Here is an 18,559-nt window from a genome sequence, read left to right as displayed (position 1 = left end):
TTCCATGAGCAGTTTTTTATTTTCAAAGTAAAAGCGCGCTCCCGGCCAGCAGGAGGCTGTAGAGCTCACAAACCGAATGTTAGTGAGTAGAGGAAGACCATTGTTTGTAGATGGTGGACACTGTAGGATTAAAACAAACTGATAATTGACAGATAAACACAATCAAAATAATGTAAGTGTAATTTTTTTTCATTTTCTTAAAAGTGTTGGTTCTACATCTGCGTAGGATCTGCAAGTTTCGAGACACGCATAGCATATGAAACGTCTGTAACGATAACAAACAATAATGGTAACCTGCTAACTTTTTTTTATTATTATTTCTTATGTTTAGAACAATTTTTGCCTTGTATAGATACAAAGGCTTTACCTGAAGGACCAAAAGTGCTGACACGTGCCGTTCAAAATGGTTAATGTCTTGAAAGGAGTTCTCATTGAATGGTAAGTTTTAACGTAACAATTTAAAGGTGCATTCAATATTTTTTCTATTCATTACATTTTTAAACGAAGAAATAAACATTGATGTAAAAAATAATAATAATACTCAAATCATATACACTTAAATTAGATATTTTTGTTATATTTTTAACTATCAAAGTACCATTCATTTACTTGATCTTGGTAACCGGTTATTAGACATCTGCATGTGAAATATATTAATAAAAAATTGTGTTTGACTGACTAGAGTAGTTCTTCAAATCATCTGTAACTGAAAACTTTGCCACAAGGTATCAAGTCCTTTGTCAAATCAGACAAATGATGTATGATTCTTCTTTTAAAATATGAAACAGTGACCCCGCTATGAAGCAATTTCTTCTATTTCTGGATGAGACGTCGGCATTGGGGAAGAAGTTTATCATCCAGGATTTAGACGACACGCACGTTTTCATCCTCGCTGAAGTTGTGCAGATTCTCCAGGAGCGAGTAGGAGAACTGATGGACCAGAATTCATTCCCCATCACCCAGAAATAAATGTCTGAATCTGACAGCAGACCCTGCAATCTGTGGGAGCAGATGGATGTGGAGATTCTTTCAGCACAATTGCACAAACACAGATGTAACTCAAATATATAGAAAACTGGCTACAAAGATGATGCCTGTTATCTTTGGTTTAGTTTGACTGTGTTGCATACATTTTTCATCTGATTGAATTATAATTTTCAAGTGCTGTAGCTTCTTGAATCTTTGCTGTGCTCTGACAGTATAGTCCAACGATTTGTGTTTTGCATTGAAAGTGGCATTAGCTGCAGAAAGAAAAGATTTTTATGTTTTTTTTTTTTGCTTTCAACATTTTAAAATCATATACAAACTGAAAGCAGATGGTTTGATGACAGCGTAATTTATATACATGCATAATATACAAGCATCAAATAAAATAAAAACTTTTAAAACACATTCTCAGTGTGTTTCCTGGATACCTTGTAATTAGTCTTAAAGGAGTAGTTCACTTTCAGAACAAACATTTACAGATAATGTACGCACCCCCTTGTCATTCAAGATGTTCATGTCTTTCTTTTTTCAGTCATAAAAAAAATTATGTTTTTTGAGGAAAACATTTCAGGATTTCTCTCCATAAAATGGACTTCTATGGTGCCCCCGAGTTTGAACTTCCAAAATGCAGCTCCAAAGGGCTCTAAATGATCCCAGCCGAGAAAGAAGGGTCTTATCTAGCGAAACGATCGGTTATTTTCTAAAAACATTTACAATTTATATACTTTCTAATCTCTACACAGAGTACACACAGAGCTAGACAAGATGAGCATTTGAGGTTAAAAAGTATATCAATTATAATGTAATTAAAATTGTAACCGATCGTTTTGCTAGGTAAGACCCCTTTTTCCTTGGCTGTGATCGCTTAGAGCCATTTGAACCTGCATTTTGGAAGGGGGCACCATAGAACCATAGAAATCCTGAAATGTTTTCCTCAAAAAACAATTTCCTTACGACTGAAGAAAGAAAGACATGAACATCTTGAATGACAAGAGGGTGAGTACATTATCTGTAAATTTTTGTTCTGAAAGTGAACTACTCCTTTAAAGGGATCATGACATGAGAAACCAAATTTCCCTTGATCTTTTTATATTAATACATTCAGCCAGTTTCATAACTTAAAATGTCATCATCATCATCATCATCAAATAAAAGCATTATGTAATAACCCCCAGAAAACCGCTTGTTTGGATCCAAGGTGCAAGGTTACATCACCCGGGTGCAGTCGATTGCATAAACACTGCCTCCAGTGCAAGACATCAACGAATAGTCATCTTCTCACCACTTAACAGCTGACACTTCTTTATGATGAATGTGAGTGTTGCGTCGCGTCAAAAGCAAATAGAAATTACAAACACTGCTGCTATCTTGTCTACACTGGCTACAGTATAGAGATGTACGTTCACTTTCTGACACAGTCCACACACTTGAGTCTGTCGTCAATCGGACAAATTGAGTGAAAGAATGTTCGCTTTGATGCGAACTTGTTTGCGTCTTTGTACAGATATTAGAAGAATCCCAGCATAAGTAACAAGTGGATAGTTTATTTATAATGGCATCCTGGATCAGAGCATGTTGTGTCATGGAGAGTTCACAAAGAAACATTTGTTGAAAGATGAAGTGGTACTAGATCTGACTGCAGCTGCATCACAATTGCTAAGTAAATGGTTTTATAATGCTTCATCTGGAAATTACTGTTTCTTTTGATAATGTTGTCAAAACACTCACATGCAATAGCAAGGGGCAGCAATAGCATATAATGGCAGTCAATGGGATCCACAGCTTTGAGAGTCAAGAACTTGAAGCGTCCTGAACATTGCGGTGGATCAGAGGTAAAAAATTATATAAATACTGTTTAGTTTCTTGCACAGACCAATCGTTTTGTGTCTTAACACCTCAATGCATACATGAGCCGCAGGGTTTAATTTGGTTTTGTCTGTGTGTTTTTTTTTACTCAAAGCTGTGGATCCCATTGTCTGCCATTATATGATTGACATACTGCAACAGTTTGAGTTAAAAATCTTTGTTTGTGTTCTACTGAAGAAACAAAGTCACCAACATCTTAGATGCCCTGGGGTAGGGGCGGAGCGGGGGGGCGGCTAATTGGGCTTAAGCCCCGAATGTTTTGTCAAAAGCCCCGAATCTTTTAGGTTTTTAGCACAATTTTCCACCGGACAAAATTGCGATTGTTAACTCATGATTTCTGTTCTGTCTGTGCGCACCAATCTTGCACTTCTATCTACTCCTCAACCAGACCACCTAGAGACTTCGGGTTTTCGGCATTATGTTAAGGAAGGTCTAATCTCGGGAACGCACAAAAAAAATCCAGGAAAACATTTACTATCTCTTAGTGTTGTGATCCCATGACGTGAGAAAATTGCGCTAAAACACTCACTGAGTTTTTATTACTTGTTTAAAATAACTTCAACTTTGTTTCATTTCCTCTTGTAGGTGTCACACCCCCGGACTTTCTTGTTGGTTTCTCCCATTCTCCCCCGCAGTTCAGAGTGTTTTTGGTTTCTCCCTCATTGTCTCCACCTGGATGTGTAATCAGTCTGTCTATTTAGTGTGTGTTTTCCCCTCAATGCTGTCGGTCTTTAATGTTACCACTCCGTGTTCCTGTGTCTGCCTGTTTCCCATTGGATTTATTAAATGTATGTCTTTTTATTACGTCGTTGTTCGTGTGTTCCTGCCTAATCCGTGACAGAAAGACCGACCGATACAGTTTATTTTTTTGGCGTGTTCTCCTCCGTTTTGTTTCCCGTTCGTTTTTCCCAGTCTTTTTGTTTCCGTTGTGTTTCCCCCATGGATTCCTTCCTCCGTCCTGAAGCAGGGGGATTTACCGCTCGAGGGTTACACTCTCATGTACCAGCTTGTAGCAAACACCACCAGCTACCCGGACGACGCGCTCTGTACGTTCTATGACGCTAGCCTCAACGCGTCGTGCAGAGCGCCGTCGTCCGAGGATGGCCCTCGAGCGGATTTCGCCGCATTTGTGGAGTGGACACTGGCGAGAAACAGACCCGCGTTCCCCGCCTGTTCCAAGGAGCATCTCGCCAGTGCCACTCCGGACCCAGAGCCCAGCCAGCCACCCCGACCCGCGGATTATGAGCCCTTCATAGACGGAAAGCCCGAGCTCGGAGCGACAGCAGTATGGAGTGCCGACGGGGTCAAAACTGCTGATCAGGTGCGTGAGCCGGCCATTACATCCGCGACGGTGGAGTGCTTCGTGGAGCAAGAGAGGGCTGTAGAGAGCCCCGTCCACTGCACCGCCACTGGGGGTGAGCAAGAGCACAACTCTGGGGACTTAATTGACTGTTTCACGGAAATACCCATCTGCCTGGATTTCCCTCCCACCCTCCCTCTTCTGCCTAAGCCTGAATCTCCGCTGGTTCCGCCCAGCCGTCCAGAGTCACCGCTGGTTCCGCCTAGCCTTCATGAATCTCCGTTGTCTGCTGTCTGTCCCCTTGCTCACCCTCAGCCCACCATCTGTGCGGTGGGTTTGCCGCGGGTCTGCCAATCTCCATCGGTGTCATGGCTGGAGGATCCCTCACCATCGCCTCCAGCCTCAGAGTCCTGGACTCCGCCTCGGCCCTCCGACCCTGCGGCTCCACCCCGGCTCTCTGCTCCCTTGTCTCCGCTGTCGCCCGTCGGTCCACCAGCTCCACCGGGCTCCATCGTCCCTCCGGCTCTGCCCTGGTCAGTCGTCGCCCCACCTTCGCCTCCGGACTATACTCCTCCGGCTGTGCCTCGTCGCTCCGTCCCACCGGCTCGTTGGACCTCCTCCCTCCCGCGGGCACAGCCTCGGCCCTCTGTCGTTCCGGCTCCGCCACGGACCTCCGGATCTCCATCTCCGCCTTGGTCGCCAGAGCCTTGGGTTCCGCCTTGGCCCTCCGGATCCGCGGTGTCACCCAAGATCTTCGGCTTTCCGTCTCCGCATCGGGCTCTCCCACCACCTGCTCCGCCTCCGTCGGTCGGACCCATGGAGTCGTCAGCCTCTCCTCCACCATGGCTCCTCCCTTCATCGGCTCCACCGTGGGATTACATGGCTGTGTTCTGGGTCCCACCTGGCTCCTCCTGCTCCAGCCCCTTCCTGTCACCTCCTTGGCTCCTCCCTCCGTCATCACCTCCATGGACTATTCAGTCACCACCCTGGACTCCATGTTTTGCCCTCCTCCCGGGAGTCCGTCCTCCGCCGAAACCCCCTCCTGAGACTGTTTGCTGTTTCCCGTTTGTCGGCGCGAGGACACGCCTTCCGGGAGGGGGAGGTAATGTCACACCCCCGGACTTTCTTGTTGGTTTCTCCCATTCTCCCCCGCAGTTCAGAGTGTTTTTGGTTTCTCCCTCATTGTCTCCACCTGGATGTGTAATCAGTCTGTCTATTTAGTGTGTGTTTTTCCCCTCAATGCTGTCGGTCTTTAATGTTACCACTCCGTGTTCCTGTGTCTGCCTGTTTCCCATTGGATTTATTAAATGTATGTCTTTTTATTACGTCGTTGTTTGTGTGTTCCTGCCTAATCCGTGACAGTAGGCTCTACTGAGTGAATTTTTTTTTTGTTTTGTTTTTTTACTGAGTACCCTAACTATCATCATTTTCCCAGATAGTGTATAGATTTTTAGGCATTCTATTATCTCAAACAGCCTGAAAAATAGTGCATTTAGCTGACGTAATTGGGAAAAAATCTACACGGGGGAGCATGCCCCCGGACCCCCCTAGGTTTGGGCTAAGCCCCGAATGTTTACATCGTCTGGCTTCGCCCCTGCCCTGGGGGTAAGCAGATAAACATTAAATGTTAATTTTTGGGTGAACTATCCTTCTAAAGGGCACACCCCACCCCTTAAAATAGTTTGTTTTAGACAGAGGGTCAGAATGACGGTTGAAAATAATAAGTTTCCCACATGACACAAAAATCCATGACATGGCCCCTTTCAAAATTAAAAGACAGCTGTATTTATAGGTGCCAGTTTGTAAAATTCCAAGCTCCCTTTTCTGTTTATTCTCTTTCTAGTAAAAAAAAAACAGCTCAAGCCACAAGCACAAGTGTATTATAGGGCATTTAGACAATTGAGATGTATCTATAATCTGGTTATTGGTGAAGACTTTACCTTCTGGTGTCAGGAGAAGAAACCGCAAAATCAAAATCGTGAACATCAGTATGTTTCCAAAATATCCAGCATGTCTTGATTAAGGAAGGGAAAGTGGTGTGGTGGTGCACTCTTGGAAGTACCTAGGAGTTCACCTAGTAAAACTGACTGGCTATACAACACCACTATATAAAAATAAGGTGCCGTTTCCTCTATTTTTGTTTCCTAAGAAGATTATCATGTAGAAGTAAGAGGAAGTGTCTTTTGTGACCTACAGCTTTTTAGTGTTACATCAAGTTTATTTTGTTACCTAATAATACAGATATAATTTAGATCTATCTATCTATCAGGGGTGTTTCCTTCGAGAAGGCAAGGGAGGCAGTGTCTCCTTAAAATATTGGATGAGAAAAAATTAATTGTACAAAAATAAGACGTCAATTTTACAAAATATAACAAAATGTATAAAGCACTCGTTTTTCAAAAGAAACATTGTCCAGCATTTAAACTAGCAGGTAAAGTTAAAGCGGGAATCCGTGTCTCTCTCGCCTCCCCTGAGACCATTCAGTTTTAACAGATCTACTAAAGCATGCAGTGAGTTTGCTGGGGGGTAATTGAGAATGAGTGGAGGAAAGTCACGTGAGACGAGGCAATGTTTCATCTTGTGTTCATGCCCGTTCCGTGTTTGTGAATCTAAATGAACAATATAATTGCGTTAAAGACCTGTTGCTATTTTTACAACAACACAACTTGGAAAATAAAATACTGAAATGATGACCACAGCTACTGAACGAGCTTAGAGGTGGCGATGGATAGAAGCATAGGCTTAAACCAAATGTCGTACCATCGATTTTCCCCACAAGGAGTCTAAACACCCTGAATATCAATTGAAATCGACACTGAGAAACTTCTTCAGTAGCTGTGGCATCATGACAAGTGTCGGCATGTTTACATTTTGCCATGACATCTAGCATTTTCTCTACTAAAAGCCTTAAAGGCATCAGGGCTAAAGGGGAGAGAACAAAGACGCAGGTCTTTTGGAAGTTTTATTCATCCACAGGCATCTTCCTATTCTTTGCTGCACTTCTTATCGCTAAAAAAAGCAGTGCAGAGTTACATCACTTCTCTTGTTGTCCTTTGATTGAAAATCACAACCAAAAGCTGCATAATGTGGCATTGTATCAGTGTTTTATTTTCTGAGTTGTGTTGCGGTAAAAATAGCAACAATTAGCAGCAGTAGCTTACCAAGTGCAGCCATTTCAAGTCATTGAAATAATGGCGCCCCCCATAGTCCAAAATATGTATTAAACAATGTGGATTTTTTAAATAATGCAAGTCTTTCATGAGTTTTCTTCTAAGTATTTCAGTAAGAGACATAATTTACGTTATATTAAGCCATACAAGTCTTAATGCCTGTGCTTCACACACTTAGATATAGCCTAACCACTTTGTGGTTATGTCAAAATAAGACTAAAATGGCATGAAAACATGATCTGTAAGAGTTTTTAGTGAGTAATCAGCTCAATATTTACCAAGTAACCAGTTACCAAGCTTTGATGACTGATGATACGAAAATTCAAAAATAGTTACACAAGTTAACTATTGAAAAAAATAGCTAGCTGAACATAAGTTCACAAATAAAATATATTGTTTAAATTGTTACTACCTTGAGTTAATTTGGAATAAATGTAAAACGCTTAAAAACACTAACTTGATGAGACTATATACTATATATATGCTTTAATAAATAGAATAGTCTATTGACTATTGTTAATGTAAATATATAAAATCAGAAATGTGACTGGGACATGAATTTACATTTTATTTAAAAAAATTTCCGCCTTATTTCAGAACACCACCATCTGTCTGTTAATCAAAGTAAAAAGCTTTGACATATCTCAATTAAATGATTTAAATGAACTCGCGATTAGCCTATGCTGCATCTATCTATCTATCTATCTATCTATCTATCTATCTATCTATCTATCTATCTATCTATCTATCTATCTATCTATCTATCTATCTATCTATCTATCTATCTATCTATCTATCTATCAGTGGCCACAATGTGTTTGCAACATTTCGCTTGTTGTCCAGACAGCGCAGATGTACTTCCACGCACCTCGTCGTGGCGCTTGGTTCTGTGTGAAGTTCTCGAGCGTGCGCACATCCACCTCCACTAACGCACAAAGCGCTTCTGCTCAGGTTACTGTAAATGAGACCTCCAGTCTTACTACAATTACCTGTTTAATGGACTAAATAGCCAGGAGGACCACAAGCCATAATATGAAGAAACGCTACATGGACATAGGCAGGCTACGGAAAATGAAAAAGATTAAACTGACAGAGAAGATTTCCGAAAGGTATGACACCGTGCGCGCTGCCTTGTTGTTTTGTTATTGCTCTTATTCGTTTTCACCTGAATGGCTCTCGCTTGGCTATTCATAGCGCGCTGAACGGATTGACGCAAACAATAAACAAACAGCATCTCCCGATATGACAACAAATCGCGGTTTAATTCAGAGCTAATGCTCGCTGTGATTTAACGGATGCGTACAAAGCCGAATCAATAACATTTCGTGTAAAACAGTGCAGCGGGCTAGGTTGCTAACAAAATATTTTAATAACAAAATATCCTCCAATTGAATTAATTTAGCGTTGCATGTTAAGAAATGCCAGCCTACAGCATTTATAGTATTAGTAAACCTAGCTATTAATAATAATATTGATAACAGCGTCAGCTAAGTAGTCATGTTATTTCTTCATGGCAATACGATGTCTCAAAAACAGACTGTCTGAAAACACAGACAAACTGACAGGGGCCTCTGACTAGACAATATGCGCGCAAGAATGTCGTTTATGTAAGACATTTTATTTTGCTGTACAACATCTCGATTATAAATAAATTAACATTTGATAGTCTTAAGAGCTGTGTTCTCTAAGTTGTTGGTGCATTTTATATTTTATAAGGTTCGCTAATTCCAGACTATTGTTTGTAATGAGGTAAACACACACGACTGTAGTCTGAACGGACCCCGTCTCTTATTTAATATAGTGTAGTGATCTGGACAATACCCTGCTGTGTTTATACGCTTCATAGTGAAATGAACGTGCGCAGATTTCTCCTGAAACGGTTTCTTGTTCTTTAAATAGCCATGGCAACACTGTAGATTCGACGTTTAGGTGCTGATGCAGAAGATGAAATGTTGCCATGGTTACCAAACACAAAGGGATGTGGAGAGGGCAGAAAGCCCGAACAAAGGAATGGAGCACAATAGACTGTGCGACCAAAACATGGATTGTAACGTCTTCAAGAACTTACTTTCTGTGCTTTTATATCTCACGTATATGCTGGTTTCTTTTTTCATTTAAAAATATAAAAGAGTTTTTTGTCTTTCTGTCAACATGAAGTTATATATATTTAAAAAAACGCACATTTTGTACTTGTGCGAAGATTTTTGTTTTGACTTTATATTTGACTTTTTTGTATAATCAACATTTAATTTTTTTTTTCTACTGTACTTAATTAAAAACAGTTCACATTAACTCAAATAACACTAACATTAACACTAACACTAAAAATGGGTGAAAAATCTAATTGTAAGTAATTTTAAATGTCCTGTTTTCAGCGCATACTCTGTTTTGAAGTTCATGATCGTCTGGATGCTGGTGTTGTTAGCTGACTTTGTTCTGGAGTTCAGACTGGAATACCTGTGGCCATGTTGGCTCTTTCTAGGGACCGTCTACACCACATTTCACTGTCATGGACTGGTAAGCAATTTTCTGCTCTGCAAATACTATATTGTACTGTTTACTTTTAAAGTAATGACAAAAAAAATCCTGGCTTCATTTTCTTTTCCTTCTTTTTGTTATTATGTGACCCTGGACCACAAAACCAGTCATAAGTAGCATGGGTATATTTGTACCAATAACCAAGAATACATTGTATGGGTCAAATTATTGATTTTTCTTTTATGCCAAAAATCATTAGGATATTAAAATATCATGTATGAGTAAAGATCATGTTCCATTAAGAAATTTTGTAAATTTTTTATCATAAATGTGTAAAAAATATTCATTGCCAAGAACTTCATTTGGACAACTTTAAAAACTATTTTCTCTCAAGATTTTGATTTTTTTGCCCCCTCAGATTCCAGATTTTTAATATATATATATCGGCCAAATATTGTTCTATCCTAACAAACAATACATCAATGGAAAGCTTATTTATTCAGATGATGTATAAATCTCAATTCAAATGACCATTAAAACATTATATTAAACAAACCTCTGCTTTTCTTTTACAGGCCATCTGTGTGGTTTTCGTGTGTGCAGCATTTACCCTGGACTTATTCTGTTTAATTTTTGTACCCTTGCACTGGCTGTTTTTTGCAGCCAGCACATATGTATTACTCAACTATATGTGGCATACAGGTGAGCCCTATAAATGCTAATCAAATAGCTATTTCTTAATACTCACAGATAGAGTCACTGTGCCCCTAGAGGTAACATCATATATATATTTATTTACTTTATTGTGGTGGCAGAAAAACACTGGTAACAAGTGGAGGGAAACAGGTCAAATCCATGGAATAAAATAATATTATTGTATATATGTATTGTTGTGCCTTTGGATGTCAGAATTCAAATGAAAATCATTTTTATAAAATCCTGTCATCAAAAATGACATTTAAAGCTAAACGCATAAGATTAAACAGACAGACTAATGGATGAAATGTGCTATGATGACTCTACTTTTAAAGCATTAATTTGATTTAAACAATAGGTCTACATAATATTCACATTTGCAGTTCATAATAATAATAATAATTTATTATATCATTTACATTTACTTTTTCCTCGCAAATGCAAGTTTATATCTCATATATTGGACTTTATAGCTTGATTTAACTCAACGATAGCGAGTTTGTCAATTCTTAGGTGAAAAAAAGCCAGAAGTGTGGAGTATAAACTCATGATGAAGTCAGAACTTTTAAATATAAACTCAAATGTACTTTTATTCCATGGCTTCTATAGACTGCTACCTGAAAACTGTCATTTTCTGCCACCAGATAGGCTCCGCCCACAAAAAAAACATCATCACTGTTTGCAAACACCAAATTGGCCTATAGTACTTCAGTTTTTAAACTTCAACATGTCATGTTTAAAGGGATATTTCACCTAAAAATAAAAATTCTGTCATTGATTACTCACCCTCATGTTGTTCCAACCCGCTAAGACCTTTGTTTATCTTCGGAATACAAATTGAGATATTTTTATTGAAATCCAAGAGCTTTCTGATGCCTAGACGGCAACACAGTTGACACGTTCAAGGCCCAGAAAGGTAGTAAGCATATCATTAAAATAGTCAATGTGACATCAGTGGTTCAATGTATATTCTCGTTCAAATAAGTGAGTGTGTCAGGTGTGTTGATGTCTATGCAAGGTTAGAAAGCTCTCAGTTTTCATCAGAAACATCTTAATTTGTGTTCCAAAGATGAACGAAGGTCTTACAGGTTTGGAACAACATGAAGGTGAGTACTTAATGACAGATTTTAATTTTGGGGCGAACTAACCCTCTATATCTAATTACTTGCCAAGTCTTTTTAATTGTTTGTGAAATTTACCTAAATTTCTGAGTGAAAATTTCATATATTTTTATACATTTCAATTATTTATTTGCAGAAAAGGGGATCTGTATGTCAACTGTGACATTATGGATACTCTTAGTGTATATGGAGGCCTCTCTACGGTTGCGTGACCTGAAAAGCCCTCATGCAAATTTGTCCCATCTATTTGCTGCACACTGGTAGGTGCTGATTGGCAATTTATTTTAGAGCTGAATGTAATATGGGGCTTTAAATAAACACCAATTTCACCAGCTGTGTTTCATACTGTAATTTAACCCAAGCTATAATTATTTCTTCCAGCATTGGTTATCCACTAGTGTATATGGGATTTGATGCAACATGCTACTTCTCCAGTATGTTCAAGCTGCGAACTCAGAAATCAGTTCAGAGTGAGAACGACCTCCACATGGATCTCCTCCAACAATCCCTACCTCCTTACATGCACCTGTACCCAAAATTGTGGATGGAAGGTAAGTCTAATTTCTTTTACAGTACCATATAATATCTATCTAAAAAATGCAATAGTTTAAACAGATAATTCACCCCAAAATTAAAATTCTGTCATTAATTACTCACCCTTGTCGTTCCAAACCTGTAAGATTTCATTCATCTTCACTCATATTTTTGATGAAATCCGAGAGCTTTCTGACTCTTCATAGACAGCAACAGACCTACCACAGAAACTACGAGAATAGTGCACAAAGAAAACAACTTTATTAAACAATTTCTTCTCTTCTGTGTCAGTCTTCACTTATAAAATGCATTTAAGAAAAATACAAATAACTTGAAGTTCAAAAATTGTGACAAATGTCTTTGTACAGATCCCAAATTCAAGGTGGCCAAATCTAGGCCGACGCAATACCAGTGTCCACCCGATTCCATCACCTCAGAGGACAAGCAAAACATGGAAGACTGCCTTCAAATCCACAGACTTCCTGCCAGACCCGAAAAAGACACAAACTCACAAACTCCAGGGCCCAAGCACCGTGGAGGTGAACTTCATTTGGACTCTACATCCATGCTAGAAATGACTGAAAACCTACCTCAGGAGGATCAGAGCAGCAAAGCTCAAAAACCCTCCAAGAGCTCCTTGCCTAAAGTGCATCGAGGTTCAGTTAATATCCCTAACAGCAAAGGGGAGAAGAGACAGAAAGCCCCCAAAGCCATCAACACAATAGGGGACTCTGCAGAAAGATGCTCGTCAAACATCTCACCAAGTCCTCCGAACCCACACGCTGAGCAGATGCTAAAGTATGTTTGTGTTCCTTCATTTCAGCTCAAAATTCATGTTTGCAAAAGTGTAATGGACTGTGGAAGATGGTCAATGAATTTCGAGTACATTTACACTGCGATCTCCATCTGCTCCACAGGCTGGAACAAGAAATGAGGAAGCTAAAGGGAGAGCTGCAGGCGAGCAGACAGAGCGAGCAGGAGCTGCGCAGTCACATTTGTAATCTGACCAACAGTGAACACAGTCTGCGCCCTGAAGTCTCTCTGCTCAGACATGCAAATGAACTGCTGCAAAACAAGTGAGTCCTCTGATCTATTCGTGTTGGTCTTGGCATTAGTGCTTAGGGTTGATGTTAGGTCACACTGCTTGATGTTTGCGTTTCTATATCAAACATACAGGTGTTTCTTACTAACTGTAGCCGTTTTTTTGGATGTTATATATGATAACATTAACGCTTTAATCGTTTTAAACATAGTCTGTATTGTTTGACCTTTTGTCTCAGACATTTACACTTAAACTATGCAAATTTATCATAACAGTATTATTTATTATAGGTTTTTTATAACTGTCACACCATTTCCGTCACAACTACCAAATTTTGTCCCACTGAAGAGATGAAAATTCTGTCATTAATTACTCACCTTCATGTGGTTTATTCTTAATGAAATCCGAGAGATTTCTAACCCTGCATAGACAATGCAACTACAATGTTCAAGGCCTAGAAAGGAAGTAAGAACATCATTAAAATAGTCCATGTGTGACCTCTTGAACAGTAGTGTGAGATAACAATAAAAGCTCATGCTTTTCTTACTGTTTTCTTACCAAATCTAACACTGTTCCTTTAAATTCTCTGGCGCTCCGCTGTGCAGGATTCAGTGTCTCACAAAATCCAGACAGAAGGACAAACAAAACTGTTCCTTGCTGGAAAAGAAAATCAGAATGGAAACAGAAGCTCGAGTTGCGGTAGAAAAACAACTTACAGAAGTCAGAGCCCAAAAATTTGATGAAGCAACGATTTTACTTCGGAGCGCATCGCACAGGTAATTGTATTAAAGCAAAAGTGCATTTTTTCGCTTTGCTTCATTGATGATGCTTAATCTATGTCTTTGAGACTAGGTCTAAATGCCCTGTTTTTTAATTATGGTTATAATTGGCAGTCAAAATAGACAAAATAAACTTGTAAAATGTTGTATTTTTTCCATCCACTGTAGGCAAGAACACAGTGAAACTCAAATGTTGAGGAAAAAAGCTAAAGATCTAGACTCAGAGTACAAACAACTACAGCTGGAATATCAGGAGAAAGAAAATCGAATGATAGCTCTAGAGAATGAAGTGGAGGTAAAGGACACAGTTTGTAGATCTGTTCAGTTGCATACTGCATTGAATAGTTGTGCTGTGTTGGATGTTTGTGGTTCATATTTTATGTTCTCCATGTTATGACACATATGGATCCGGTAGCTTGCTGTATTTTCTATGGTGTTCAGCCTGTGGCTCTTTTTTTTTTTTTGGTTGATGTGGGTGAAAGTTTCTGTGCCGAATGCTGATTCTGTTTGTTTTTTTTTGTTGTTGTCATTATTTCTTGTTCCTCGCCCAGTTTAAATGCTGTTATTGCCATCTGCCATATAAACCATGCCAAAACAGAAACCACATCTTTCAGAAACTATTGTGCAACCTGCAAATTTTTGTATCATGATGAATTATAACGTTACTCTAGCTTTTAAACATTTTCATTGGAAACCATTTCTAATTTGTGTTTGTTTTGTGGAATTGGCAGAGTAATGCAAGCATGACCAAAGAGAACTTAATTCTGCTGGACTAAATGTGTTTATAGAGGGTTTGCACTTACATCATGATTTGGTCAGTCATCTGTTTGTGCAGCCATATTGGAAATACTCTGATGTAAACAACAGCATGGACTGCACAGTTAATGTACTACTGAATATGTTCTGCTGATTTATGCGTGAAAGCTGCTAAATCATATAGAAAAGTACTTAGTAAGTGGGAAAGGGCACAATAGTTTGTCAAACTAAAGTTAATAGGTGGTAAAGATATGTATGACAGTATTATTTAAGATATTAGCCTAATATTCACCTACCTGACTGGAAATGATAAGAACAAACACGAATGTTGTCAATATTCTTGCCCTGGAAATCCTGGTTCAGTTTGGCCAACCACAAACACCTTTTGTTCCTCAGACTCTTTTTGCACTCTTCTCCTAGATAATGTTATAACTTTTGGCAGTCTAGAGTACTCCAAAAAATTTTCCTGGTCCGATCGATTAGTACAGCCCCGAACATGACAATAATTAAACATTTTTAGTAGCAATAATAATCAGTAAAATATGCAGGTTTCATTTAGTTCAGTGGTGTTGTTCGTGTTCAGTGCCACCATGTCCGTGTGCATACTTAAAGTGTACTTTAACCATTTCTCCATCAAATTATAAACATGTTCTGAAAAGAAAAGTAACTAATTTAATATCACAAAAAAGAAATGCTTCAGACATAAAGGGACAGTTTACCCAAATATGAAAATCTGTCATCATTTATTCACCCTCAAGTTGTTTCAAAACTATGTGACTTGCGTTCTTCTGTGGAACAAATGTAAACGATTTTAAGAATGTTTTTGACCAAACTGTTTTGATTCCCATCAAAACCACTTTTTAGGACAAAAATTATAATCAAAGTCAATAGGAACTGTAACTGTTTGGTCACAAACATTCAGCAGAAGAAAGTTAGTCATACAGGTTTGGAGCAACATGAGGCTGAGTAAATGATGACAGAATTTTCATTTTTGGCTAAACTATCCCTTTAAACAAAGTTGAAAAAGCCCAGTTATTTGGAACTAGACAAATGAGATTCAAATGTTGACCTGAATCGTTCATCACACCAATTTTTCATATCATCATTATTTTGTACTGTTTTGCTCTGTTCCTGTCTCATGTGTGTAACATTCTCTCGCTCCTCCCCAGAACCTCCAGAGGAACAGATGCACGGAACAGGAAGCGGATGCTTTGCTCTCAGCTCTCTCCTCCTTGCAGGACAAGGCTCAGCATCTAGAGTACAACCTGAGTGCAGAAACACGTCTCAAACTTGACCTCTTCTCTGCGCTCGGAGACGCACGCAGACAGCTGGAGATAGCGCAAGGTTAATCTCATTTTAAATCATGCCAGTTATCTATTCAAGATTCACATTGCAACTGTTTTTGTAGGAATGTTCCATATAGTGGTACCATACTGGTCGGTTTTACACTTGTAGACTCAAAAAAAAAGGTTCTTTATTGGCATTGATGGTTCCAATGATGAACCTTAAACATCAATGGAAACTTCCATTAAACAAAGTTTCTTTACAGCGAAAAAAAGGTTCTTTACATTCTTAAAAATGAATGGTTCCAAGAAGAACCTTGAACATCAATGGAACCTTCCATTAAATATAAGGTCCTTTACTTTGGACAAAGGTTCTTTACGTTCTTAAAAATTGATGGTTCCAAGAAGAATCTCAAACATCAATGGAACCTTCCATTAAATAAAAGGTTCTTTACTGGGAAAAGGGTTCTTTACGTTCTTAAAAATTGATGGTTCCAGGATGAACCTTAAACATCAATGGAACCTTCCATTAAACAAAAGGTTCTTTACATTCCTAAATATTGATGTTTCCAAGATGAACCTTAAACATCAATGAAACTTTCCATTAAAGAAAAGGTTCTTTACTGGGAAAAAGGTTCTTTACGTTCTTAAAAATGGATGGTTCCAAGAGGAACCTTAAACATCAGTGGAAACTTCCATTAAGCAAAAGCTTCTTTACATTCTTAAAAGTGGATGGTTCCATGAAGAACCTTAACCATCAGTGGAACCTTTCATGAATCAAAGGTTATTTACCTTGGAAAAAGGTTCTTTACATTCTTATAAATTGATGGTTCCATGAAGAACCTTAAACATCAATGGAACCTTCTATTAAACAAACGGTTCTTTACTGTAGAAAAAGGTTCTTTACATTCTTACAAATTGAAGGTTCAATGAAGAACTTCAATGGAAACTTCCGTTAAACAAAAGGTTATTTACTGTGGGAAAAGGTTCTTTACATTCATAAAAACTGATGGTTCCATGAAGAACCTTGAACATCAGTGGAAACATCCATTAAACAAAAGGTTCTTTTCTGTGGAAAAATGTTTTTTACATTCTTAGAAAGTGATGGTTCCAAGAAGTACCTTGAACATCAATGAAAACTTTTATTAAACAAAATGTTCCTTACTGTGGAAAAAGATTCTTTAAATTCTTAAAAACTGATGGTCCCATGTGGAACCATGAACATCTATGGAACCTTTTTTTAGGAACCAAGATGGGTTCTTCTTTGCCATTGCTATAATTATTTTTTTTTTTTGGCCTTCTGGAACTTTTAGTTTTAAGAGTGCAGCATTTAATTTTATGTTTTTCATATTACTATATTTATTTGGATCAAAATATATACGTTTATTAAGTTATGTAATATACATATAAATTAATGTGTAGATCATATAAATTGATATAAAAATATTCTCATCAGTATTAATATCTGTTTTAATTTTTTTATGTCTTTCTCTACAGTTAAAATTATGAAACAAGACCATGAGGTCAAAGAAATGAAGCAGAAACTTGCTGAAGCGATGGCCGTGGCTCCAGGTATGTCATACATGGCCCCCAGGTCCTCTATGCCTCAGTACCTCAAGTTCTTCAACTCTGAGCGCTACATGCTGAATCCTAGAGCGCTCATGTACCAGTGTCTTAAGAAATAAGACCAGCGAGGACAAATCGGATAGGACGGCTTTTGAAGGATTGTTTTGACTCGACATTCCAAACACGGGGGCATCTCTGCTTCAAGGTTTGCCCGAAAACTTTGCCTTTTGACAATGCCAACAGCCTCTGGTGAGTCTACGGCTGTGTTTACTGATTTCAGCAGAGACACTGAGGCCGCTTATAGGCGACCTTGCTTTGAGATTCATCGAAGTTGACTGTAAATACATTGTTGACCAGCGGATGACCATCGAATGCTGAGTGAACCGCTGCAAGCTGCGTAAACGGCAAGATATCAGTATAGTGTGAACTTGATGAGGAGCACAGTTCATCATGAGGACAGGATATCCTGTGTTGGGTTTCAAATGAAGAGGCTCTTCGTCAGCCATGACAATAACAGGCCAATGCCTCACTTGGTCATTCTGTGCCTCATTATTTATGTGAATTCAATTTATATAACAAGCCAATATCAAACGTAAGTCATTATGTGAATATTCGAGTGCTTTGTACCGTTTTGTATTCTTTTTACATTACACACGTTATAACAGAAGTGAACAACACCCAAAAAAAAAAACGTTTGTAGGTTTTCATGTTTCTGAAATTGTTGCCTTTTTTATGTATCAATGGGATGTTTTTTATGAAAAGTTTATTTTTCTGGCTTGACATACTTTTTTTTTTCCTAAACCAAAATGAAATAATGGTTTTATTTTGTAATTCTACTTGTTGGTCTGCATGCCAATTTATGTAAAATGATTGTTTTGAAAAAGAAAAAAAAAAGATTTTGATGTCTAATTGTGCATTTGTGCAAGGGCTGTTTTCTTCCAATAATTCTGGAAGCAGTAATAAAGTCATTTTCAATGATAA

At 38.5% G+C, this 18,559-nt stretch overlaps 2 protein-coding genes across 3 annotated transcripts; both read left to right on the top strand.

Moving 5' to 3' along the window:
* Positions 1-73: 73 nt before the first annotated feature.
* gtf2h5 (general transcription factor IIH, polypeptide 5) lies at positions 74-2,177 on the top strand. Of its 2 annotated transcripts, none has more exons than XM_073816961.1 (3): positions 74-172; positions 332-438; positions 789-2,175. In XM_073816961.1, exons 2-3 carry the CDS (start codon positions 404-406, stop codon positions 967-969), a joined length of 216 nt encoding a protein of 71 aa, XP_073673062.1. In that variant the 5' UTR covers positions 74-172; positions 332-403; the 3' UTR covers positions 970-2,175. The 2 variants fall into 2 exon arrangements, with proteins under 2 accessions (XP_073673062.1, XP_073673063.1); XM_073816962.1 differs by having other exon boundaries at positions 82-172; positions 353-438; positions 789-2,177.
* A 6,088-nt stretch (positions 2,178-8,265) lies between these two features.
* On the top strand, positions 8,266-18,559 carry LOC141283113 (macoilin). The gene is made up of 11 exons (XM_073816389.1): positions 8,266-8,432; positions 9,699-9,840; positions 10,377-10,503; positions 11,755-11,878; positions 12,000-12,169; positions 12,521-12,950; positions 13,070-13,228; positions 13,800-13,970; positions 14,142-14,268; positions 15,899-16,073; positions 17,510-18,559. The coding sequence occupies exons 1-11, from the start codon at positions 8,356-8,358 to the stop codon at positions 17,695-17,697; spliced, it is 1,890 nt and encodes a 629-aa protein (XP_073672490.1). The 5' UTR covers positions 8,266-8,355; the 3' UTR covers positions 17,698-18,559.

Source organism: Garra rufa, chromosome 13 (genome assembly GCF_049309525.1).
Source record: "Garra rufa chromosome 13, GarRuf1.0, whole genome shotgun sequence".
Taxonomy (NCBI): Eukaryota; Metazoa; Chordata; class Actinopteri; order Cypriniformes; family Cyprinidae; genus Garra; species Garra rufa.
This window is presented reverse-complemented; position numbering and strand designations above follow the sequence as displayed.